At 37.7% G+C, this 27,406-nt stretch overlaps 1 protein-coding gene across 2 annotated transcripts in view; it reads left to right on the top strand.

Annotated features, from left to right (window-relative positions):
* Simc1 (SUMO interacting motifs containing 1) overlaps window positions 1-27,406 on the top strand; it is a 62,883-nt gene that overhangs the window by 26,001 nt on the left and 9,476 nt on the right. For both annotated transcript variants that reach the window (XR_002387309.2, XM_004836347.4), the window contains exons 2-7: window positions 5,462-6,814; window positions 10,377-10,609; window positions 11,313-11,382; window positions 18,350-18,504; window positions 23,367-23,519; window positions 25,461-25,589. Coding sequence is in view for 1 of the 2 variants with exons in the window: in XM_004836347.4 (XP_004836404.1) it covers window positions 5,462-6,814; window positions 10,377-10,609; window positions 11,313-11,382; window positions 18,350-18,504; window positions 23,367-23,519; window positions 25,461-25,589 (2,093 nt within the window). In the remaining variant the exon portion in view is untranslated. The remainder of the gene's footprint in view (window positions 1-5,461; window positions 6,815-10,376; window positions 10,610-11,312; window positions 11,383-18,349; window positions 18,505-23,366; window positions 23,520-25,460; window positions 25,590-27,406) is intronic.

The following is a 27,406-nucleotide window of genomic DNA, read 5'->3' as shown; positions in this document are numbered from 1 at the left end:
GATCAGTTTTGACTTTAAGTTTGCTGTGCCTGAAAATAACCCATTGCTGGCTTTGTTTTGAGCTCTGGTTGCATGGATTATCAGTATCATTTCCTATCCTTTCACCTTCAGTCTGTGAGCTTCCTTTTGGAAAAGGTGTGTCTCCTGTAGGCAATATATGTTGGCATTTTGGTTTTTGATCCAATCTGTCAGTCTGTGTCTTTTGATTAAGCAGTTAAGACCATTGACATCGAGAGCTGCTATTAAAAGATGTTTACTAAATCCTGTCATTGGAGTATTTTTCCAGGGCTGATTCTTTTATTTTTTCCTTTTAACTACTCTCCCAGTTAGATGTATACATTCCTTTTAACTCTTTGGTGATATTAGTACTTTCTTCAGTGTTGGCTTAGTGTTCATGAATTTCTTTAGGATTTCTTTGTCATGAAAAATCTTTACTTCTTAACAGATATCATTGCAGGTGTATTAATCTGGGTGGAAAGTTGTTTTCTTTTAGAGTTTGAAAAACAACTCTGACCTCTTCTGGGTATTAAGTTGATGTTGAGAAATCTGCTGTTATTCGGAGCAGCTTGCCTTTGTAAGTTACTTAAAATTTTTTCTTTAACACCTTTTATACTGTTAAATTCATGCTAAATTTCTCAAAGTTGTATTATGATGTGTTGTGGAAACTTTTCTGGTCATAGCAATGTGGGGTTCTATAGTTTCATTTACCTGGAAATTGAATTCTATCCCTACATTAGGAAAATGTTCTGCTGTAATTTCACTGAATAATTTTTCTATACCTTTTGTGTCATCCTCTAATCTTTCCTATGTTTCTTAGGTTAAGTGGGTTTTTAAAAATTCCTTTAGCAGCTATCAGATCCATTTCCGTGATGTCTTACTGTTTTTTAGGATATCATTGACTACATGATCTACTACATCAACTTTTTTGCTGCCTGTACTTTCAATAGAAATTTTATATTCTGGATTTCTGCTTGACTTCTTTTCGTTATCTCTAATACTTTAGTAAAATGATCATTCATGTATTGTATTGTCTTGTTTAATTCAGTCAGCTGTTTGTGTCTTCTTTAGCTCACTGAACATTTTTTTAATTAAAATTTTTATCTGTTTATTTACATCCTCTTTGAGCTCCCTAAATATCATATGGATTTATTTCTTCTTTAATCTCTTCAAACATTTTAACCATTTTATTTTTGAGCTCTTTGGCTGTGACTTCCTCCATTTAACTGGCCATGGATTAGCTTTGAATTTAATATTTGGAAGCATCTTGCTACCTTGTTTTCTCGTGTTTTTATTATTTTTATGCTGAGAGTGAAGGATCAGATAGGTAAAAAACTGACACTACTATGAGATTTCTTTAATTAGTGTATGTTTCTCTGTGGTGTGACCTTGGCCTTAGTTATGTTTTCCTATTTATACAGTTCTGCAGCGTACTCAATAGGATTCAGTCCTACTCACTGTGTTGCAAGGAGAGATCTGCTACTGCTTATATCAGCATTTACAGCCAACCATTTATCAATTATGTAACTTAAAACTTGTTTTAACAGTTTTACCCTTTGTTCAATAACCTAGAAAGACTATGATAGAGTACTGATGACATGTAGACTGAGATGTAGAGGATAAAGAAAAAGGAATAGTTCAGAAATTAGGAAAGAAGAAAAAAGAGATTAACAGCAAATGAAAAAAGAAAAAAGATAGGGCTTTGTTGATATTATTTTTATATCTAGAATGGAGGGCTGATGACAGGTGTTTTGAGAGGTTATTTGTGGAGGCAGGAAAAACAAAGAATGAGCCCACCACTTGTCTTGCAAGCACAAGGTCCCGAGTTCAATCCCCAGTACCAAAAACAAAAAACAAAAAAAAAGGAGGGAAATATAATTGGAGATCAAGGGAAATGGAGGAAGTCGGAATCAATTAATGTGCTGATAGAAAGTTTGTATTTGATGAATCCTCTATACATAATTTTTTTTGTGATGAATCCTGTATACATAATTTTTGCTGAGGGTTAACCTGACATGCCTATGGAAGATACTATTTAAACTAAAGCACTAGTTAGTTCTTACTCTCCTTTTTGCATATATAAACCATATGAAGGGAGAAAAAGAAATGAGAGAAAACAGAAAAGTAGAGTTCTCTCAGTCCTATTTATGTAACAGTCAGAATTTGACCAGTGTGCTCTTCCCCTAGGTTTACGAATGAAGAAATTTTGACTTGTAGCAGTTGTGGGGAACTTCTCTGTAGTTGAGTCCAGAAGATTGGATATGTCTACGGGTGCTTGATCTGGCCCGCCTCCTAGGTCTGAAAGTACTCAAACCTTCCACATTAGGAAACTAGAAAAAGCAAATTAACTAATTAACTCCACAGTAACTAGAAGGAAGGAAATAATTAAAAAAACAACAAATAAATGAAATAGAAAACAAATTTTAAAAACCTGTTTCTTTGAAAGATTAATAAAATTGATAAACTAGCTAGACTGATCATAAACCCAAAAAAGACATAAGTTAATAATACTGAGAATAAAAAACAGGAACTGAGAGTAAAGAATTTTATACAAAATATAGAAATTTTAAAAGATAAGGGACTATTACAAATGACTTATGCCAATAAGTTTGATAATTAGAGTGAAATAAATTCCTAGAAAAACAAATGACAAAACAAAGAAGGAAAAGAAAATTTTAATACCCCTATATGTAGTAAGAAAACTGAATTTATAATTTCAATTTATAGTTTCCCTGCAAAATAAATTCCACTTGCAGACAGCTTCACTGGTATCAAACATTTAAGGAAAATACAGTACCATTACAGCATATCCTAAAGAGAAGTGGTGGGAATAGTTCTCAAGAAATTTTATGAGTAGTTTCCAACAACAAAACTAGAAAAAAAATGGTAAGAATTGAAAATTACAAACATACCTCATGAACATGCAAAAGAAATTTTAACAAAACATTGATACATTACAGCCCAATGATATAGAAAAGGAATAATACATCATAATCAAATGAAATTTTCCTAATATTGCAAGATTAATTTAGCATTAGAAAATCAACCCATATAATTTGATATATTAATAGAAAAATTATCAGTATTTGCAGAAAAAGCATTTGACAAAATTTAACACCCATTTCCAATTAAAACTGGTTACCTAAGAAAAGAAGGGAACTTCCTCATTCTGATATAAGGCATCTGTGAAAACCACATAGCTAACAACATTATACTTACTGATAAAATTCTTTTTTTTTTTTGGTACCAGGGATTGAACTTGGGACCTTGCACTTGTGAGGCAGGTGGCAGAACCACTGGACTAAATCCCTGGCCCACTTAAGTTCTGAAAGCCTTTTAGGTTCAAGAACAAAGCAAGAATATCCACTGTCAGTCCATCTATCCTGAATTGTACTGGATGTTTGCAATAAGAAGGGGGACCAGTGAGAAAGACCACAGATTAAAAAGGAAAAAGTAAAACTTTGTTTACTCACACTAATGTGAAAACATAGGGTTACAGGATACAGGATTAATGCACATGTATCAATAGTATTTCCATTGAACAATGGAAAATGAAATGAAAATGCCTTTTCATTTTCAGTATCATTAAACTTTAGAATATGAAGGGAAGTTTGTACAGATGCAATGGAGACATGAAAGAGAGAGGAATTAATCTAGGTCAACAAGTGAGCTAGAAGATTCCACATACAGTAATGCCTGCTCTGAGTCTTAAAAGACAAAATACTGTACTTCCAAGCAAAGGGTAATAGTCATTGCAGTTAAAAGAAAATATGGAAAATAGGGAAGGGTGGAGGGGGTGAAGGACGCACAGGTAATGGGGGAAAAATAAGAACTAAGATACATCATGTTCAGGTACAAGCACCCAATGATAAATGTAAATGTATTGTATACCTAAAATGTACCAATAAATATATTTTTTTAAAAAAAGAAAATATGGAAATATTGAGAAAGCTTGGCACATTTGGGGTTCTGTAGTGATTCTGTGTGATTTGATCATATGATGAGGGGGGGAGGAGACAGACTGAAGGTATGTACAGGTCTTATTGTGAAGGACCTTATGAACCTTACTAAGACATTTGACCTTTATCCTGCAGGTCATGTGGATCTGTTGAAATAAATTTTAAATAGAAATTTTAAATAGAGAAATTGTAAATGTTGCATTTTAGCAGGTGGAGATAGAGTTATGTTCAGACCTTCGGTGGCCTTTCAGCTATTAAGTGTTCAGTTCAGCTAGCCATTGAGAGTCATCAGAGGCTGCTTCCTAGAAATGAGGCATAGGTTTTACTAAGAAATTCCTATTCCAGGTAAGGCACATACCAACTTCTCCTTTGACCCACCCAGAATTTTGTGCCCTGGTTTGGTGCTGTTCATAGTGGTGACCATTATATCTATTAAGGAAGTAACCTGTCAGGAACAGTGGCTCATGCCTGTAATACCAGCTACTTGGGCCGGAAAATCACAAAACCAACCAAGCCTAGGGCAACTTAGCAAGACCATGTCTCAAAAATAAAAATAATAAGGGTGAGGCTGTAGCTTATCACTCCTTGAGTTCAATCGCAATACCATGAGAGAGAGAAATAGCATGATAGCTGTAGTAACAGTAACACTCAAGCCTCAAGACCCTAATGTATCAATGGTAGTGGTACCCAACCAGATGAGAAGATACATAGAAACTACAGCAATTTGTTCCAGGTTCATGGTACAAAATTTACTTATAGCACCTTTGACTGGCATCATCAAGTTTTGTGAATTGCCTGATCAATTTGCCAAGGAATGGGAGCAGAGATAGGTTTTCCATTTGCTAATCTAGGTTGGATTCAGACTAACACTATTGGTTTTGTTGTATTTTCTTCTGAGTCTCTTTTTAAACTGGTTACATATTGAATGAAGTTGTACATTCCTAGGCCCTAACAGGGAAAGGAGAGACAGATCTTGTTTTGAATGTCTGTATCTCTGCTACTTAGTTGTATAATCCTTAGGTAAATAACCTTACTCCTTTAAACTCTAGTTTTCACTAGAGTTTAAATATAATGACTACATTGTAGTGTTATTATGAAAATGTAAGATTGTGAAAAAGCAATTAACATGTTCTTGGCACAAAGATCCTCTTGTTTAGCTTCTGTTGTAGTTATCCTGTGTATTTGCTTTTTCAAACAAAGGTTGCTTTCTATTTCATGAAGGTTGAAGTATCCCCTACTACTACCCTGTCATCCTTGGACCAGAAAAAAAATGCCCATTATGCTCCCAGTATAAAAAGTATGTATATTAAGCATTTGGATAATTTAAGAAGATACAGAAATTCATAGCTTTGACACTAACAAAATGTTGAACAAAGAACATAAACTAATCCTTATGTTATAAAAGATGTGTAAATGCTCATTCCTAATAACTAAAACTTAAGTTCTTTTTAGCTAAAGTTGTAACTTCCTTCTTTAATTCTTTTCTTCTTATAACCTTTCAACAGGATTTCATTGACTTAACTACAGAAACTAGACCAAGAGCAAAGGATCGCAATGGGCTCTGTGTGATTGACCTGACAGGAAGTGAAGACGAAAATAGACCTATTGACACTCTTGATTTGACTTTAGAATCTGTCATTCCCTCTCAGAAAGAGCCAGGCAGTCTGCAGACATGTGCCATCCTTTCTAGCAAAGAGGTAATGGAAAGAGGAAACAGAAGCTCTCGACCTGTACCACAAAGAATCATTAACAGCAATCCTGTAGATTTGGATCTGTTGGAAGAAACTACTTTTGAAGGTCCTCAGCCCCCTACATCCATCAGTCAGGACTCTGTTTATCCAGAAGAGCCAAATTGTAGCTCAGCTACATTCAAAGGTGACCTCAGCTTCCTGCCAAGCACACAGCTATCTTCAGATATTAGCTCCCTTTCCCCTTCAAGCAATAATGGTAGCAGCAGCAATCCAAGGGCACCCTTGCCATGCTCACTACGAGCCTTGCCATCCCCACTGAGAGCCTCACCATGTCCACCACGAGCCTCCTCATGTCCACCGCGAGCCTTGTCATGCCCATCACAAACCACTCAGTGCCAGCTACAAGCTTTGCCTCACCCACCTCAAGAAATGTCATGCCCTTCTCAAGATGTGCCATGCACTCAGAATATGCCAGTCCTGTCTCAAGACTCATCATGGCATCCTCATTGCCCACTGAGCCCACCTCAAGGCCCTCTGGACCTACCTCAGGATGTACCAGGCCCACCTCAAAACCTGTCATATCCACAAGATGTGGCATATCAGCAAAACTTACGGTCACTACGAAACTTGTCACAGTCACTAGGAGATGTACCACAGCCATTGGAAAACATGCCACAGTTACCTGGTAACATAACACAGTCACCAGGCAATATGTCACAGTCACCCAGAGGTGTGCTACTTTTGCCAGATGTACTACACTCACCTGAAAACATGGTACACTCATCAAGAGACATGTCATGTTCACGGGGAGACTTGCCTCGCTTACCACAAGACAGGCCTCACTCTCCTCAGAATGATGTACAGAATTGTGACAGTCCTATGGATATCTCAACTCCATCCTCTACAAGTTGCTCCCCTGGCCCACCATCTCCACAGTCTGAAACTTCCTTAGAGAAAGTTCCTTGGCTTTCTGTCACAGAAACATCAGCCAGAAAAGAGATGTCATTGTCAGAGCCTGCCTGTGCCAGGTCTGTCCAGGTACAAACACAAACATTGCAAGGCGGGCTGTGCAACAGACCCTGCCTACATAGAATGAAGTACTTCTTGCGGCCTCCAGTACATCATCTCTTCTTCCAGACACTAATACCAGATAAAGATGCACGAGAGGTGAGCTAACTTATCTCCCCCTAGGGATTAAGTTTCTTTTCTATAGGCCTTAGATAAAGATACCTATGACTGAAGTCTGTATAGGAAAGGACAAGCCAAGTATAAATGGAATTTTTATCTTTTTCTCAGTTATGGAGAGACCATTCAATTTAAAGTCATATCTGGGTTCCAGTTTCAGCTCCATACTTAAAAACCAGCACTGTGCCAAGTCCCTTTGCCTTTGTGAGCATTAGCCTTCCTGTCTAAAATACAGATTAAAACATAACCTCATCAGGCCACTTAAAAGAGGTAATATATATAAAGTGCTTGTTAACATTTGATTCATCATAGGCCTTTATCAAACTCCTGTCTTCAGTTCCTGTGCCTTTCTTTCTCTTCTGACAATTTTATTACAGCTCCCACGTAACAGAATTAATACTCTTGTTGCTTCAGTGACTCCAAAATTATAACTAAATTTGAAGTAGAAATTTAATTTTAAGACTCTAATGGGAGTGTTACTTTCCATTGGTCTTAATGATCTATGAGAACTAAACTATATGTGTAAGGAAAAAAACTTTGTGTCTTAGTCCCATAGGATGACACCTTTCTTTGTTTGGCTGTTTTTGTAACCATAACTCCATCTCCAGCATTAAGAGTAGCTTGATGTAGTTTAGAAAGTTAAAAGCCACACTGTCATTGTTAGAGCAGTCAGTAGTTAGCTTAGCAGATGCCAGAAGTTCACATTTATGTCTCATCCTCCCAAATGATACCTGACCACTAGCTCATTCTCTTTTTTTCCTGTGGATTTGCCTTAGGTTGGTGAAGCATCTGTCCAGTCTCAAGAGTACCCTTAGAAGCCTGTGGTGGGTGTGGTGGTGCACCCCTGTAATCCTAGCACTCAGGAGGCTGAGGCAAGAGGATCACTGCAAGTTCAAGGCCAGCCTGGACTACATAGTTCTAGGCCAGTCTGAACTACACAGCAAATCCCTGTCTCAAAATATCAAAAAAAAAAGTACCCTTAGGTGACTTGAAAGAATGTTTCTATAGTCAAGGCTGCAGTTCTTTGAAGGTGTCCCGCTTCTGTGTGCACTTAGCTCAAATGATGAGCTGGCAATCTGGCTAGACAAAGTGGATTTTCATTCTTCATCTTTATTTTTTTTTACCTTCTTAAAGAATCTCAGCCATCTAAAGTACTTTTACAAATCTCTTCTGTCTGTCTTTTGATTTCTTTTAGGCTTTCAATAAATACCTGTTCACTAAGCCATTTTCTTAGAACAACTTTACTCTCCACAGCTGCTACTTATCAGCCATTGGCCTTATGTCTTCTGAGTTTCTCTGTTAACTCTAACATAAGAACTACAAATTCTATATGATAGATGTGTTAGCCTTTCATCACTGTGACAAAATAAATACCTGAGAAAAAGGAGGAAAGATTTATTTTGGCTCATAGTTTCAGAGGTTTCAGTCCATGGTTCAATGGCTCCGTTACTTTGGGCCTCTGGTAAGATAGAACATCATGGTACAAGGGCATGGCAAAGGAAACTTACTCACCTCATTGTAGCCAGGAAGCAGAGAGAAAGAAAAACAGCCAGAGAGGAAGGGCTGCAACCAAGGTTGTGCCCCCATGATTCACTCCCTTCAACTAGACCCCATATCCTATTCCATCACCTCCTAACTCCTAATATTGCCATCTAATCATGATCTCGTCAGTGAATTAATCCACACATGAAGTCAGAACCTTTATAATCCAGTCAGTTCTCAGCTGTAGAATTTAGTCCAATACTTTTTCTCCAACTAGTGACAGGATCATATGGCTTTTTCCTTTCCTCTGTTTAAATGATGACTTTTGGGAGTGGATCTTCCAATGCTGAACCAACACTGCCAACCCTATAACAAAACCACTTTCTACATCCTGCCAGATCTGACTTCCAGTAGTTTGTTTTGTTAAACAAATTTCTATCTATGTTCATACTTTTTTCTTCTATTATCTTTATCCAGTTTTAGGATTAGCACAACGTTGAGTTCCTAAAATGAGGGGAGAAGTGTTCCTTCTTTTTTCTGCTCTAATTGTTTGATATAATTTATCAGTTAAAATGTTTATGAGCCTGCTGTTGTCATATAGGTAAGTTTTCAAGCTAGGAACTTTCTTTAATAGGTGCTATTCAAATTTTATATTTCCTCCAGGGTCAGTTTCATTAATTTGTCTTCCAAGGTACTTCTTAGAAGTTGTCAAATTTATTTCAAAAAAGATTTTTGAAATATGCTTTCTATATCCTTTTAAATTCTGTAAAATCTGTGGTAATGTCTCCTAGATCTTGATATTGTAATTTAAAAAATGTATAACTGATATTGTGTAACAGGAAGAAAAGGTCTAAAAGAGCAGGGGCATTGGAAGGGGTAGGGGAAGGGAAAAAAGAGAAAGGAAAAAATAAGAGGAAAAAAAATGGAAACAAAGTCTTTGCAAATAGGGAAGGGTGGAGGGGGTTAAGAGAGGACAAGGGAAGGGGAAAAAAAATAAGAACCAAGAGACTCATAAATGGTACAAGATCCCAATGATGAATATAACTGTATTGTATACTGAAAATGTACCAATAAACTTAATGGGGGAAAAAATGTACCAATGATTAGAATGAATAATCAATAATACAAAATAGGAAGAAAAGGTCCAAAGGAGTAGGGGTAGTGGGAGGGGCTGGGGAAAGGAAAGAAGGGAAAGGAAAAATGATGAGAAATGGAAAAAATGGAAATAAAGTCTTTGTAAATAGGAAAGGGTGGAGGGGGTGAAGGGAGGGCTAGGAATGGGGAAACATTAAGAACCAAGATGCTTTATGTAAAGGTACAATTCCCAGTGAGAAATGTAATTGTGTTGTATATAATCCAGTCAGTTCTCAAAAGCCCACCAACAGCCAAGCCTTTAACATAGTGAGACGTTGTAGAGGACATTTTGGATCCCAACCATAACAATGCAGTTGTTTGACTTAAAGGTAAATGCATAAAACGTATAGCTGCCTCTCTCTATAAATATTTATTTCAGGGCTGGGCATGTAGTTTGATTATAGAGCACTTGCCTAGCATGCATGAGGCCTTGGGTTCAACCCCACTACTCAAAAAAAAGTGTTTCCTTTAGGGATGCAAGAACCCAAACAGTTTGTAAACACTTTTGTTTGTAGATTTATCTATTTAGACCAAAAAGTTAATACAGTTCCAAAATTGGAAAATGCACCACACGTGTAAAAACAGTCATCCAAGCAAGATTTTTGTTCTTGCCTTCTAACACTCTTCTCATTGCATGCCTTGTAAAATAATATTCTCTCACCAGTGAGCCCCTCTATGCTCTTTGTATTTTCTTTCCATGCTGTATTTTAACATAGATCAAGTCAGGTTATATGTAGAATTTAGAATTCTTATCCTTTAAATTTTTTTTCTTATCCTTTAATTTTATGAAAGCTTTTTCCTCATGTCATTAATTGTTTTTAGATAAGGCTGTCTTGTCTCTCCTTTTTCTAATTATATAAATGGAAAATTTTTCTGTCCTCAATTTATATACTATAGAAATCACCTAATTTTTTTCTTATCTCTACAGAGCAAGACTCAAAAATTAGAACCCATACCTCATCGAAGACTAAGAATGGTGACAAACACCATTGAAGAAAACTTTCCTCTAGGGACTGTGCAGTTTTTGATGGACTTTGTGTCACCCCAGCATTACCCACCCAGAGAAATTGTGGCTCACATCATCCAGAAAATCCTGCTCAGTGACTCTGAGACGGTGGATGTCCTCAAGGATGCCTACATGCTTCTCATGAAAATTCAACAGTATGAACCATAACACCTAGTTCTTGGCACAATCTCCTGGGAAACCTGGACTCAGGGCCTATCTTTCTCTTGCCTATGCTTTATTCAACTAACCATTAGGAAGGGTTTCTTAATGTAAGATTAGGATTGCAGGTGATAGGAAACTCAATCAAAACTGGCTTTAACACCTGGTGAAAGAATTTAATGGCTTGTGTTACTAGAAACTTAGAAATAAGATGTGACCTGATTGTCTTCATAATGGTTACCAGGATCCATTTTCCTCCTCTGCTTTGGTTTTATTTCACCTGGTAGCTCTTGGGCTCAGGCTTTGAGAACACTTTCAGTGGGAGAATTCATTTATAGCCATACAAGCATTCTCACATTTGAGTCTTGTAGGATTTGATTGGCCTGACGTGAGACATGACCCATCTTTGAACAAATCACTATGAACTGAGGGATAGAATATTATGGATTAACTCAGAATCTCATGTTTCATCCTGGTAGGTAAAGCTAGTTGGCTAAGAGCACTGGGAAGTTGGTTTCTTCAGGACAATGCTTCCCATGGGGGAGCTCCACTGTGTTCAGGTTTACATATGTTGGATCCCAAGGGGTGCGCCAGAGCCTTGAGGAGAAGAAGAGGCTTTTTTCTTCTGTCATCTTCCAGATCCCATCCCTTTTTCTACGAAATTCTCTAGAATTCTAATTGATGTCACTTGACTTTCAGGCTACATCCGGCCAATGCCAAGACAGTGGAGTGGGACTGGAAGCTGCTCACCTATGTCATGGAGGAAGAGGTAACATAATAATTATGAAGGTGTATCTTTTGCAGAAGAAGTTTTAACTACAAAGAAAATTGATCAGAAATCTGTTATTTAAGTCCATTCTATTATTTCCTCTTGACACCTTGCCAAAAAACATTACTATTAAAATGATGTATGCAGCCTTCTGATTGAAATATGAATATATACATTTTCTCTCACCTTCTTGAGAGCCCATTAAAAATACTAGTAAATAAATGGAGAAATTAATAAATCCATGGCTAAAAAATAAAGGGAAGGACAATAGATGTCATTAAAGATTTAGAAGATCAAAAAAATTATAAGAGTGGTGGATTAATGAAGCTGGGCAGAAACCACAGGCAGAAATACATGTGGAAGAAGCTGCAGTCAAGGAGGTATTCCCTTTAGAACACCTTTAAAGCCAGATTTTGAACTTGGAAATACAGTATATATGGTAAAAGATAACAGACATGAGCTGTGATTGGATGTCTATTAGAAATTTTTAGGTGGGACTGGGGATGTAGCTCAGTAGCACAGCACCTGCCTGACAAGTGCAAGGCCCTGAGTTCAATTCTTGGTACTGGGAAAAAAGATTTATTGTATAAAGAAATTAAATAAGACATCTATAATAAACAAAGATAGCTCATGTATAGTTGTTATTCCAGAAAAAATATTCTACATTCTGATCTTTAGAGACCCCAGAGTTTTAATTGCCAGCTTTCTGTCTGTTCACCCTAAAGTAATTGATTGAACAAATGATTTTCAACTTAGAATTCTATACTCACCCAAACTATGAATTAAGTATGAAGGTGAAAAAAGACATTTCCAGATATGCATGAACTTGAAAACATACCCCGTAGGAAGTCACCTTTGGGTATGCCTCTAAGGAATGAGGGAGTACCCAAAACAAAGAAGTATGAATGAGGGAACACTAGGTCAAGTAAAATAATACTGAATAGAAGTCCCCAAAATACAATGAATAGCAGACTTAGGGAGCAGGTAGTCTCAATTGGAGTGAAATTACAAAGGACTTTAAGTAGGAATGTTCAGAGGCATCAGCATAAGGACAGACTAGGAAGCTCCAGTCCCTTCTCCAGTGGAGAAACAGTTAAGAATATATAGACCAAGGCTGGGGATTTAGCTCAGTGATTCCACTGCCTGCCTCACAGGTGCCAAGGACCCAAGTTCGATCCCTGGTACCAAAACAAAAAAGAATATATGGACTACATTTCATATCATTTTCAGTTATACATTAATTCATGTCATATGGAATTATTGGTGGGGAGAAGATGGACTTTTAACTTTTAAAATGTAGCCGGAGGAGCTAGAGTTGTAGCTAGTGGTAGAGTGCTTATCTAGCATATGCAAGGTCCTGAGTTTGATCCTCATCACCACAAAAAATGAAAAATAAAAATGAAATAAAACCATTCTGGCTTTCAAGAAGAAGGCGTAGACTTATCTTCCTCTCTTCCTCTAAGTAGAACTAAAAACATTAGAATATATATTATGAAGACAGAGAAAGGAAGCCTGTCTCCCTTGCAGAAGGAAGACTCAGAAGAAAAGAAAAATCTGAAGCAAAACAGTGATGCATTCTTATGTGTGGTCTAGACTGGGTGTGGAGAAGCTGACAACCTGGAATTGACAACAGGTGCAGAAGGAAAAGAACAGCAACCACAGCCTGGCCTCTCTAATCAAAGAATCTGGAAGGAAATAACCTACTCAATCTGAAAATATTTAGAAAACAACCGCTCTACTGCTACCAAATAACACAGGAAAAGATTATGTATCTTCCACATTGAATATCAAAGTTGAGCCAGTACCAAGGGGAGTTTAGTTTCTGCCCTGGCCAGACCACAAGGAAGCACCTCTTCCTTGATGAAATGCCTTTACAGTCTTTTGTCCACTTCCTGATTGAGTTGTTTTTGTACTGTTGACTTTTGAGAGTTCTTCATTAATCATGCATATTAATTCTTTATCAGGTATAGGGTTTGCAAATATTTTCTCCCAAGCCTATAGCTGTCTTTTAATCTAACAGAGTAATTTGTAAAGTAAAAGTTTTTAATTTGGATGAAAAAAATACATATATGGACCGGAATACCTCTGTGAGAACTCTGGAGACAGAGTAAGTGCGTAATGGCAAATGGGAAATACTAAAGGCACCTAGGACTTGGAGGCAGAAGACAAACTTTATTTACATCAGTGGGCCTGGTTGGGATAATTCCTCAAAGAACCAGGTGGCTGTCTTTTGTCTGCCTACAGTTTATATAGGATTTGTAAGCAGAAACTAATACAGAAGCAGAGCAAGCAGTTGGTTGGTTACATATGATATCATTATTACTGATTGGTCTATAACAAGTTCAAACTCAGGTTAGAAAACATTAATTTAGGGTAAGGTTGGCTAGATAAGGGAAACACATATTTGGAGTATGCAGCACTTTAGGGTCCGTCAAGGAGGAGCAGAGAAGGAAGACGTGTACTTAGAGTGGGCATCAGTTCAGGACAGGGTCAGCCAAGGGGGAATTTGTTTGGACTGAAAAGTAAAACTGCTCACGGCCAACATTATCCTAGACTGGTGTCCCACCTGTCAGCCATATTATTTTTCTATCCCAGCAGCAGCAGGTCACAGTGGCACTGGCAGACAGAGAGGGAGAGTTAGAGACCCTTGTGTTGGTCCTCACCACCAGCACCAAGCCTCTTCGAGGCACCTGATGGCCTGAGACTAGGGATGTATCAGAAATGCATCATATAGAGTATGTTACATTCCAGAATGGGTTCAAGCCCTGGGCAGATGGGGAGTCTTGAAGGTAGATATCAACGTATGTCCTTGGCAGCATTAACAGGTTAGATAGGGAGTTATGTTCTTGGCAGTGCTAGCAAGAAAAATTATGTGCTTACAATAATCATTCATTACAGACTACAGAACTGTGGAGTTATTAACTCCAATTTCAGATTTAACCCATACCACATTTTTCCTTTTCAACTGCAGTGCCTAAACCAACACAACCTAGGACAGAAATGAGAGTGTACCTTACAGCCAGTGTACTCCCAAGTCTGCCCGAGTGATGGGTTTCTGTCCTGCCAAACAGAATGCTCACAAGAACAGTAGCATAGTTTGGAAGCTGCTGAAAACAGAAGTAAGCACTGCATCATGTGGAGAGTCCGAAGTTCTGCAGGCAGATAACAGGAGAAACAAGAAGTTATGAGCTCCTAAAAAGGAAAAGGACCAAACCACTTGGGAAATTAAAGCAAAGAATAGTACAACTGGATGCAATGGCATGCACCTTTAATCCCAGCTACTTGGAATGCTGAAGCTGAAGGATTAGAGTTCAAGGCTAACCAGGGCAACATAATGAAACCACATGCAAAGAAAAAGGGTAGGGGCGGTACAGTAGATACACAAGTCCAAAACAAAGACATCACTAGAAATGAAGTACAGAACTTCTATACAGGCTTATTGGTGAAGGCCTTCTTCTGCATGAACCTAGTCCATAAAGCTTAGAAAAGATATTTTTTCAAAATCCCTAAATCTCAACAAAAGGTCACAAGGCAAGACCTCATCCTCTGAAAAGATAAAACAGTAGATACAAACCTTTAGTTAGACTAAGAAAAAAAAGATGCAAATAAAGTTAGAGATAAAAAGAGAGACATTACAACTAATACAGAAATGCAAACAATTAGGGCAAGGGTGATATGCACACCAGTAATATCAGACACTGGAGCCTGAGGGAGGATTGCAAGTTTGAGGCCAGCCTGAGTAATTTAATGAGACCCTGTATCAAAAATAAAATAAAAAGGTCTGGAGATATATAGCTCAATGGTAGAGTTCTTGTCTAGCATGTACAAAGCCCTAGATTCAATTCAATTCCTAGAACTGAAAGAAAAAGATGAAAACCAGGCAAAAACTGGTGTACATCTGTAATCCTAGCATCCAGGAGGCTGAGGCTGGAGGATCACCATGAGTTCAAGGCCAGCCTAGAATACATAGTGAGACCTTGTCTCGAAAATGTGAAAGGAAGATCATTAAAGATTAGTATGACAGCTATATGCCAAGAAATTTGACAAGTACAACTGCAGGCAATGAGGGGAGAAAAAACAGAACTGTAAGGGAAAAAAAAGTTCATAAAAAAGGAATGATTTTATTAGTATAGTATATGAATTTTCAGTATAATGAATATTACCATAGTTCTGATACATAAAAACTGGGTGTATAATTCAGAATCAATTTCTGTACAAACAGGCAATAATTTTTTTACCCTTGATAATATAAGATGAAAAGTGTAGAAATCAAAGGTTGGAAGATGAAATAAGGTCTCTAAAAGTAGTGCTATAGTTTGTGATAGCTAAAACTTGGAAACAGCCCAAATGCCCATCAACTGGAGACTGGATAAAGAAAATGTGGTTTTTTTATAAAATGGAGTACTACTCAGCCATAAAAAATGAGAAATTAGAGACATAGCTAAGTGGATGCACATTGAGGTGATACTCTTAAGTGAAATAAATAGGACACACATGTATAAATACCGAATAGTTTCTCTGGTGTGAGAAACTGAAAGTGTAAATAAGGACTAAATGTATAATAGGTAATGTGAAATAGGAAGAAAAGGGGCAAAGGGGAAGGAAATGGGAGGGCTAGGGGAAAGGATAGAAGGGAATGGGATTAATATGAGAAAATGGAAAAATAGGAACAAAATCTTTGTAAATAGGGAGGACTGGAGGGGTTGAAGGGAGGGCTGGGCAACAGTGAAAAATAAGAACCAAGAGAGATTATGTAAAGGTGCAAATTTCCAATGATGAATGTCATTATATTGTATACCTAAAATGTACCAATGATTAGAATGAATAATGCAAAATAGGAAGAAAAGGTCCAAAGGGGTAGGGATAGTGGGAGGGGCAGGGGAAAGGAAAGAAGGGAAAGGAAAAATGCTGAGAAATGGAAAAAATGGAAATAAAGTCTTTGTAAGTAGGGAAGGGTGAAGGGGGTGAAGGGAGGACTAGGAATGGGGAAAAAATAAGAACCAAGATGCATTATGTAAAGTACAGTTCCCAATGAGAAATGTAATTGTGTTGTGTACCTAATATGTACCAATAAAAGAATTTAATGAAAAAAAAAAAGTAGTAGTGCTACTGTAACACCTTTATCTTCCAAAGTAGGTGTTATGACTTGTATCTAGATGTCCTCCCAAAGCCTCATGTGCTCATAGATGGGGCTTTTTATAGGTGACTGCGTTTAGGATGTGTGAATATGGATTATGAGTGTGTAATAACTATTAGTCTGGTTAGCATGTTTCTGGGTGTGGCTAAATGTACTGAAGATAGAAGACCCATCCTGGGCAAGAAGGGTACCAACCAATAGGCTTGTAGCCTGAATGAAATAAGAAAAGGGAGGCTCACTGCTCACTGCTTCCTGCCTGCCATGAAATGAACTGCTTCTCCTCTGCCATGCCACCCTGCCTTGGAGCCAGCCAACTATGGATTGAAACCTCCCCAAATTGAACTAAAATAAACCTTTCCTCCTTTATCTTGTGGGTGTTATGTGTTTTGGCCCAGCATTGAAAAACTAAGACAGTGGGCAATCAAGACATAGTGCCTTAGGATCGGGGATTTAGCTCAGTGGTTTCACCTCCTGCTGCACAAGCTCAAGGACCCGAGCTCAATACCTGGTACCAAAACAAAAGAGAGAGATAGTGCCTTAGATGATGCAGAATAGTTACTTCTGAAGAAAAGAAGTGTGAGAGTTTGGCATAAGTGAGTTAAATCCTTATGTAGCAGAGATCCAATAAATCATGTCTAATGTTGATAAATGAAGAAATATTAACTTCATCTTTGATAAGGTTAGAATTATCCCATGTGAATTTCAAGGCCACTGAGGCTGAGAGGGAGTAGCTTAAATAAGCAGTGGAACTCGGTGTAAAGCAGACAAACAACAAAAATATAAGATCTGTGTGCCACGAAAACCCATGCTCTTTGCCTGTGTGAGTTAGCCTTATTTCACCTGTAACAGAATACCTAGATCAGCCTTGCTTAACAATATGTAACCTTAACCTGACATATATCAGCACACAACACTAGAAGTTTAGCAGCAGAGTAGAAATTATGGTTATTGATCTAGCAGCTCAGCAGTCATTAAAGAACCAGTTTCTCTCTGATCTGATAGCCCGTTTCATGGTAGTTTGGGGGAAGGGTTGTTTGTTTGCTTTTGTTTTTTGTTTTGGTTTTGGGTTTTTTTGTCTCTGTCAGTCCAGGCTGGCTTTGAACTCACTGTGTTGCCTAGGCTGGCCTCGAAATTGTGGCAGTCCTCCTGCCTCAGCCTTATGAGTGCCAGGATTATAGGCATGTGCCCCAGTTTTATGTTTATCTTGAGGATGATAAAGGCCAGTAAATTAGAGAAACTAACTTCCCACAATTGTTAAAATCAAAAACTCTACAATCCTAGAAACTCTAGCAGACCTCCAGTTGTTCTTTAGCTGTTATGAAATTCTAATTATCTGTAGATATCTAGATCTTTTGAATAAACAAATTGTTTTTAATTCCTAGGAGAAAAAGTGGTTTCTGGGACCTTACAGAATATGATTCCTTTAGCATTCACCCTATTTTTCCAGTTTTCCAATGACCCCAACTACCTGCTCTCTCTTTTGGGGACAAACTTGTTGACTCATGACCTTCTCTTGGACTTTGTGGTTTGGTCTGGTTTGGATTGGTGTTTGCAGTACTAAGAACTGATTCCACCCTCATGCATCCTAAGCAAGTACTCCACCACTGAGCTACATCTCCAGCCCTTTTTCAGGTTTTATTTTGATACAGGGTTCACTAAATTTCCCAAGCTAGCCTTGAACTTGTAGTCCTTCTGCCTCGGCCACCAAAGCATCTGGTATTACAGGAGTGCACCACTGTTCCCAGAAGACTTTGTGGTTATGACAGCCAATGCTTTCTGTAATCTAGAAGACTAAGAAGAAAAGCTGACTTCTCATTCTTTCTCCTAAAGGGTCAAACTCTGCCTGGGCGAGTCCTTTTCCTGCGTTATGTAGTACAGACCCTGGAAGATGACTTCCAGCACACCCTGAGGAGACAACGGCACCACCTGCAGCAATCCATTGCTAACACTGTATTGTCCTGTGACAAGCAGCCCCACAATGTCAGGTAACCAGCCACCAGAGGCCTGTGATGACAGGCAAGGGCTGTAGGCAGGCAACTGCTGAGGGCCAGAGAGTATCAGGTGGATGAAAACTAGACCCTGTAATAGGAATAATTACTAAAGTGGTGCTGCCGCCTGCCTTGCAAGCCCAAGGTCCTGAGTTCAATCCCCGGTACCAAAAAAAAGGAGTAATTATTAAAACAGTAGATATTGAGAAAAGAAACCTTCTCTGCACCAACAGTGTGGCAAGTACCATAGCTCAAGTGCTTTTTCTGTCGAGACCATCTGACTACCAATGACCTGACTCATTCCGTATTGTCCAGACCACCTTGTGAGATTCAGAGGGAAGCCTTCACATGTTAAACTTTTCCATTTTTATAAATCTAAATTTACTTTCATCCCACTGTGAACTCCATTTTAATTTCATTTGTCACTACTAGTTTCTGAGAAGTAGTAAGTATAACCATAGGTCATGTGGCAAACAGTAGGTACAGTATGTGTTTTATTTGGTTGGTTGTTTGGTTTACTTTTATGTAGAATTAGGACCACAGCTTCTAAAAGCTTCAGAGAATGAAACTGCTATATGCTGGCAAAGATCTCAGGCTGGAACTCTCCTGGAAATTCATCCCTTACTTTCTTGGAAATGGATCACACTAAAATATATACCAATATCCCTATTTTTTAGAGCTTATGTTTCTTCCACTCGTATTTACATTTCCATAGGTTCGTACATATTTGTTGAGAATAGTTTTCACAGGATAATGTTCAATATTGACTATTATAATTAGCCAAGCCAGGCATGGTGATGCACACCTATAATCCCAAAACTCTGGGAGGCTGAGGTGGGAGGATCACAAGTTCAAGCCCAGTCTGGGCAGTTTAGTGACTTAGGCCTTAAATCAAAATTAAAAAAGGAGGCCGGAGATCTACCTCAGTGGTTCCACCGCCTGCCTCACAAGCACAAGGACCCAAGTTCAATCCCCGGTACCAAAAAAAAATTAAATAAATAAAAATTTAAAAAGGAGTGGAGATGTAGCTCTGTGTGGAGGCCCTAGGTTCAATCCCTAGTTTAAAACTAATAAAAATGAAGGGAGTTTCATTACTGTTTAAGTCAGCTTTTCCCCTCTTAGTTTGCCTACCTCTATCCATCTGTATGTGGCATTTTATGCAAAATTTAAATGTTAGTAATTGTCAGGAAAGAAAATCAGTATATAGAAATATTTTGACTCTACAAAGAGCTTAGGATATTGATAGTGAACCTTTTAGAGCTTTCAACGATAACAAACAACAGCCAGCTACAGCACACGTGCCATAGGTTCGCCTCCAGTGGTTTGGGAGAGTAGTATTGTATACCTAAAATGTACCAATGATTAGAATGAATAATCGATAATCCAAAATAGGAAGAAAAGGTCCAAAGGGGTAGGGGTAGTGGGAGGCGCAGGAGGAAGGAAAGAAGGGAAAGGAAAAATGATGAGAAATGGGAAAAATGGAAATAAAGTCTTTGTAAATAGGGAAGGGTGGAGGGGGTGAAGGGAGGGCTAGGAATGGGGAAAGAATAAGAACCAAGATGCATTATGTAAAGGTACAATTCCCAATGAGAAATGTAATTGTGTTGTATACCTACAATGTACCAATAAAAAAATTTAACCAAAAAAAAAAAAAGAAAGTAGGGGGCCAGGGATTTAGCTCAGTGGTGCCGCCGTCTGCCTCGCAAGGGCAAAGTTCCAAGTTTGATCCCTGGTATGGCCAAAAATAAAAGAATGCTTTATATAAAGTGAAAGCAGGTTAAGTAATGAAAGCAGTTCTATCTTCCATCATACTTTGTGAGAGTCGGTACTGGGGTGAGTAGAATATGGAAACATGAACCTACTGCTCTCATAGTTGCTTTCATTTCTCCCTCTTATGTTGTGAGCCCCTAATTATATAGATTGATTCTTGGGTTTAAAAATAGGTATTTCAAGGGGACACTTTCTTGTTTCTTTGGTTTTTTGAGACGGGGGTCTCAGTATGTAGTTCAGGCTGTCCTTGAACTCACTATGTAGCCCAGGCTGGCCTTGAACTCTTTAGGAGGATATTTACAGCCTTGAAATCCCTGTCCAGTCTTCTGTTTTCTGCTGAAACAATGGAAAAGAATTCATTTCTTCCAGCTGAGGTACAGCCCAGCATTTTTTTTAGACAGGGTCTCTCTGAATTAATCACTTAATTCCTGAAGCTGAACTCAACCTTGTGATCCTCCCAGCCTCCCAGAATGCTAAAATTATGAATGTGTGCCACCATGTCCTTTGTTTCATTAAGACATGGATACTAGATTGATGTGATTGCATTAGTATATGAATAAATTTATCTAAACTCATCACATAAAACCTGTATAACTTATTCTATGTAAATGATATTTCAAACAGGAGTTTTGGCAGCGGAGAAAGGAGAGTGTGTCTCTCCATATGACTTCCAGCTTCCAAATTTGATATTAAGAAATCATAAACTATTTTGATTACTGATTTTTTTATATATGTTCTGATATTTTGCTCTGGAAGTTTGTAAAGTCCTCTTTTTGTTCTATATGCTTGTTGTAAGTCTATATTTATCCTTTGTGTTCAACATTCTTCAGGCCATTTCCATCTAGATAAATAATCCTTCATTTCTAGAAAATAGGTCTTTTCATTTTTGTTATGTTTCTAATTTTCAAGAGCTCTTTTATTTTTCCCCCCACATATTCCTTGTTACAAATCAACAAATAGTATACTGCCTTGTTTTCTGCTTCCCTGGACTCATGCCATCTCATATCTTTGATGATACTAATGATAGATTTTTGCTTTTGTTTATTCTCTGATTCTCTCCATAGTATCCATTTTCTCCAAGTTGTCTTTTTTGTGGAGAAGGGGTTGGTGTTGGCTATTTGATGTCTGACTCTTATGTTAGAAGCTTTCCAGATGTCTGCTGAGCTTTGGTAATCGATGTTACCATGGTGAAAGATTAGAGACTCAAACGATGATGAAAGCTCTGAGGACATGGGAGTACTTGTCATTTCACCATTTTCCCCTAGGTGGAACTGGTTTCCCATTTAGAAAATTTCCATGCCACTGTCTTCAGATCTTCCCTCTTTGGACTGGTTGGGGTTTTCCAGAGAAGACTTTCAATCTCCTACACAAAAGATAAAGACCGGGATGCCAGGGTTTTGGAAGAGAGGTGTAAGAAGATGACATGGGTCTCTGCATTCCATGCATGTGTTCATTCACTGCCCCTGTTTGCTTTGGTGCCTTTGCCTCCACACTGGATCCTGTGTCCCAGACCAGAGACCCTCTGTCTTAACCTCTCCACAAAGGTAACCCGTAGTCCATTGGGTTGGAGAAGAGAATCTAGCAGTCTAAATTTTTAAACAGCTTTCTAGCCATTCTACTGATTTTAACTTATCCCCTTTCACTCTTCCATCAGAGAAACCTTGTAGTGCTGTTTGCAGAGCTTATTGAAGATTTTTTCTTTCTTTCTTCTCTTCTTTTTTTTTTTTTGGTACCGGGGATCGAACTCAGGACCTTGCACTTGTGAGGCAGGCAAGACACCACTGAGCTAAATCCCCGGCCCTTCTTCTTTATTCTTTTTTTTTTTTTTTTTTTTTTTAATGTAGGATTACTCTTCTCTGCTGCTAGACTAAGATTCAGCTTTATCAGTTCTGCCAAATCAACTAAAATGTATCCCTTTGCCAAAGTCAGAGACTAGGATTAAGCATTATCCTTAAAATATGACACATTTGGCTTATTTGTTTAGTTAATGCTTACATTCAGTCAGCATCTTTCACTTACCCCCAAATCAAAGAGTAGGACTTTGACAGTTACCTGCATTCTACCACACAACCAACCCCATTGCCCCACCTTTTCACTTGACTGCAACCAGAGGTAATCTCATCCTGAACATTGATCATTTCATTTCTTTCCTTTATATATAGTTATACAGCATATACGTATGTTTCTATAAAGTGTATATTTTTATTTTAGTTCCTTTTGGCTTTATAATAAAAGGCGATATGCTGCATTTAATCAATTGAAACTTATTTTTCACGTGATGTTTTATAACACTGATTTGACCATATTATTACTTGTCGCTGTAACTTACTCATTTTGACTGCTCTGTAATATTACATAGTAGTGAATACTTTCATTTGTCTTCTATCTTCCATAATTTCACTGCTGTTGTTTTCTCTCTTCCTTGTGGATACTTTAAAAAAAATCATTTGCTATAATATCAGTGGCTGTTTTAGGCGGGAACAAATTAGATGTATACATTCGGTCCACCATTTTTGTCTTGGTTACCTAAGTGATCATCAAAAGTAATTTTGACTATATGAGATGTTACTGCCTTGTAGAGCCTAAGTCCTGTATGAGTTATGACTCCATTGCACATTTGTTAAATCTCAGTTATTAGCATTAGTAGATGACACCTGATAATAGAAAACTGACTGGGCAGGGGATTTAGCTCACTGGCACTGTTGCCTGCCTTACAAGCACAAGGTCCTGAGTTCGATCCCCGGTACCACAAAAAGAAAACTGACAAGAACTTACATGATCATCTAGTCCAACTTCCCATGTAGTTTGGAAATATTCCTGGCCAGGAAGCCACAGATAGTGTTTTTGACCCCAGACACACTTTTCAGTAATTATACGTCAAAGAGAAATGTTAATATTTTAGATAGCTTTGATAGCCATGCTGTAATTAAATATGGGATCTTCATAAGACTTGTTTAAATATTGAAAATAGCCTAAAACTGTTGAAGAAATCTAGGGATCTGGTGTCCCAGGTGAAGGCCTCAGTCCTGAGCATTATAAATATAACAGAAGTTAAAACCTTTTCTCTTTTATCTTTTTTTCCATTGCAGAGATGTTATCAAGTGGCTGGTCAAAGCAGTAACTGAAGATAGATTAACTCCGTACCCAAGTGGGAACCAAACCTCTTCCAGAAGAGGAATTTCAAAAGCCAGCAGTGGCCATCCTGCTCCCCAGCCTAACCTAACCAAGAACACCAATCAGCTGTAAGGGACAGGCACAGTGGTCTTTCCTGGGATTATTGGAACAGTGTTTTAGAGAATAACACCAGTCCCAAAGGAGCAGCTTCCCCATATTAATAAGCTCTTGTAATTTAGAATGATCCTTATTAAAGATTTAACTAAAGGCTAAATTTCTAATTCTTAAGGTCAAAGAAAACCCAAAATGGCCAGATATGATGGCACACACATGTCATGCCAGTACTGTGAGAGACAAGCAGGAAGGTCACAAGTTTGAGTCCCACCTGAGCAACTTAGCAACTGTCTCAAAAAATAAAAATAGCTTGACGTGTAGCTCAGTGCAGAGGTACTGAATTCAATTCTCTGTACCAAAAAAAAAAATTTCACCAAGTGAATACAGATTCACAATATAGAAATGAAACGAAAGCTAGAGGACCCTGCCCTCCTATTCCTGAATTCCAAGTACTGTGGCTACTCATTACTTCAGATATCCGCTGACTTAGAGGAGTGGTAGGTAGTGGGTGTTCCAGCAGCCTCTAATGCTCAGGAACCTATGCTTCACTCCCTTATTCCTGGGAAAAAAAGCTAGCAGTTCAACCTGGCTCAGACCAGGGCAGGTTCTGTTACCTCAGACTGCACTGTAAAGACTTCATGGCTTCTTTTTTTTGGAGTTGAGAGTGGACCTGGTATTTTTTGAGAGACACCAGGATTTAAGAGGTGAGGGTTTCCTAACACAACCTGGAATTTTATGTCTATCATACTGGTAAAAGGCAGTCATTCTTGACATTTCAAATATAGCATTTGCACCTAAATTCGTATATGGCAACTATGTAATATAATTGGATCAACCTGATTTTGATATTAGACCTATAGTTTTCAACTAATTTAGGAGACAGTCTTATCTCAAAGGGGGACTTTTTTAGAACAGTGAAGCATTGGCATATTGGGGAAGATCCTAAAGTTGGGTTATCCCACAGTCTCCATTTACAGACCCAAGAGGGAACCAGACATGGTTTCTTCAATGGAAGGTAACCTCATCTAATGTAATAAATTTGTAAGTAAATATTAAAAGAAATAACAGTAGGACCCCTAAAAGTTCATTGTGTCATGATCTTATCAGCAGTAATTATAGGTGCTAATATTTACCATCATTGAGTACCTGTCAGATACCTTTCACATCACTCACAACTTGATGAAATAAATAGATGATAATATTCCCCCTTTTAATAGGTGAATGGATCTGGACTCAGAGCAATTTAGTAATTTGTTGAAGATTGAACTAAAGAGCCAGAATTTGATACCAAAGTGCTTTGTCTGCCTATTGTGTCATTAGCTGCAGGTTTTCTGAAAATAAAACCTTTCTTCTGTCACAAATAATACATATTAGAAAAGGCTGGCATCAGGCCGGGCTTACCTTTTTGAGGTGTTGCCCGGATTCCTGAAGCTATGTCAGGCTGGCTCTATCCACAAGCAGGTCTGATGGGAGGAGTCAGGTTCCAACAGTGGAAGTTCTGAGACTGCATGTAGTAAGAAACTATTGTACTGTAAAGGAACCAGTTGGAGAAAATTATGTGACAGATATATAATTACTACTGTATCAAATAAATTTTTATTCATTTTGGACCTGGTTTTCTTCACTTACAAAATGGGGAAGGTATAGATTAGATAGTCCTTAAAGTTCTCTGGACCCTTTAGATTGTGTGGTTCTATTTTTGAGTTTAAAAGCAGCTTGCTTTTGCAGCTTACCCCCAGGTTCTGAGAGGTTCAGATAGTATGATCTAGCAAAAGGGATTCAGGTAGGTGAAATTGCTAAATGGAAGTGTGCTCATGTCCTGAGTAGTTTTCCCTGATCTAGGGTGTGCTTTACAAAATCCTTTAGTAGTCTGTATTCTTAGAGTACATTTGTGGGGACCTCCTCCCAGTCACAAGTGTCCTCCCACTCAACTGTGTCCTGTGTTCTGGACTCAGGATTGTGTGCCAGCTTCAGAGGATGTTGTCCATAGCTGTGGAGGTGGACAGGACTCCCACCTGCAGCTCCAATAAAATTGCTGAGATGATGTTTGGGTTTGTGCTGGACATACCTCAGAGGAGTCAGAGGTGAGTCTAGTTTTGTTTTTGTTTTGGTTTTTCATTAAAAAAGAAAGAAACTTCTAGGAAAGTCATTTTCATAAATTACCTTTTCTACCTATACTTCCTGCTCAAAGCAGAATTTTAAAAGAGAAAATCCTAAACTATAGTTTAAAAAGGAGAAATGGATCATTTATGTATCTATGACCATCTGAAAGGAGATTCCCAACTAATAGCTATTATTTGCAAATAAGGCATAATCTCTTGGGGAAAGACAAGATACCCTAAATGGAGACTAAATTTTCCTCTCATGTCTATTTGACTGATAACTTATCCTTCAAATTTAGAATTAAAATAGACAAAAATAATAAAAGCTGGCCCTACTTTAAAATTCTGTCAGAAAGGACAAATTGGCCATCCACCCCGATTTTACCAGAAGATACTTTATTTGGTTTTTATTTTAGTTTTAAATCTAGGTATAATTTACATACAATTATGTACACTAATTTACAAACTTATCTTTCGGTGAGTCTTGGCAAATGCACTCATCTACATGACTTGTCATTTCCCAGTGGCTTATTGGTAATATATTGAAAAACTGCAACCTTGATAAATTCATTTATTTTTAGTAGATTTTTCTGTTTTTTTAGGATTTTCTACATATTACAGTCATGTTATCTACAAATAAAAAAAAGTCTAACGTTTTCCTTTTGAATATGTATGCCTTTCCTTCTTTTTTTTTTGCCTTGCTCCTGATCTTAGGGGAAGAACATTCAGTCTGACCATTAAATGTGAACTTCTCTATAGATGTTTCATAGGTGCTCTTTGTGAGATTGAGGAAGATTCCCTCCATTTCCAGTTTACTGAGTGTTTTTCTGAAGAATAAATACTGAGATTTATCAAGTATATATTCTGCACCTATTGAAATTAGCATAATTTTTCTTCTTTATTTTATTGGTATGAGGAGTTATACTGATTCCTGTAATTTCTTAAATTTTAATCAACTTGCATCCCTGGAATAAAAATCTTACTTGGATGCATGTGACCCTTTTTATATATTGATGGATTCCAGTTGCCAGTATTTTGTTAAAGGTTTTTTTTAATAAGAACAATATTCTGTAATTTTATTCTCCTATAATATTCAATTTCATTCATATTTAAGGAAAAATAAATTAAAACTGCACTGAAATGCTATTTTTTGCCTAAGAAGTAAAAAAATCTAAAGAATAATAATACACTCTGCTAGTAAGGCTACGAGAAAACAGATATTTATTCATTGCTGTTGGAAATGCAAAGATGATACAAGCCTAATGAGTAGGAAGTTTGTAGTTTGGACCAAAATTGAATGTGCATTTACCTCTTGGCCCTGCAATCTCACTTCTAGAATTCACCCCGAAGACACACTTCTAATAACAGGAAAATACATATGCCCAAGGATATTCACTATAGCATCATTTGTAATTAATTTCAAATATTATAACCCAAATGCTCACACATAGGACAGGGGTTGAATACCTATTATATATCTACATGATGGAGTATTATGCAGTTATAGAAAGATGAAAATAAATAAAAGGATATTTTCTACTTAATTGATTTCCAAGATATAGTGTTGTTTAAAAAAAAGCAAAATGCAAAAATGAGTAAAATTCTGCATATCTTTTTTTTAAAAAAGAAATCTAAAAGTACATAAGAGTCAGTCATTTGTAAAAAATAAAAAGCCATAGACCAATAAAATTGTTTATGTAAAGAGGTGGGTGAGAATGGGATAGGGAAAAGAAAAGGTACTGCTCAGGAGTGGTAGTGGAGACAGTGGTGGTGGTGATAAATCCTTTCTTGAGTATGCC

This window comes from Heterocephalus glaber, unplaced genomic scaffold (genome assembly GCF_053883595.1).
Source record: "Heterocephalus glaber isolate CG9 unplaced genomic scaffold, H.glaber_assembly_v1.0 deba00001606, whole genome shotgun sequence".
Classification (NCBI taxonomy): domain Eukaryota; kingdom Metazoa; phylum Chordata; class Mammalia; order Rodentia; family Bathyergidae; genus Heterocephalus; species Heterocephalus glaber.
Note: the sequence above shows the minus strand (reverse complement) of the source record. Positions and strands in the feature narration are given on the sequence as shown.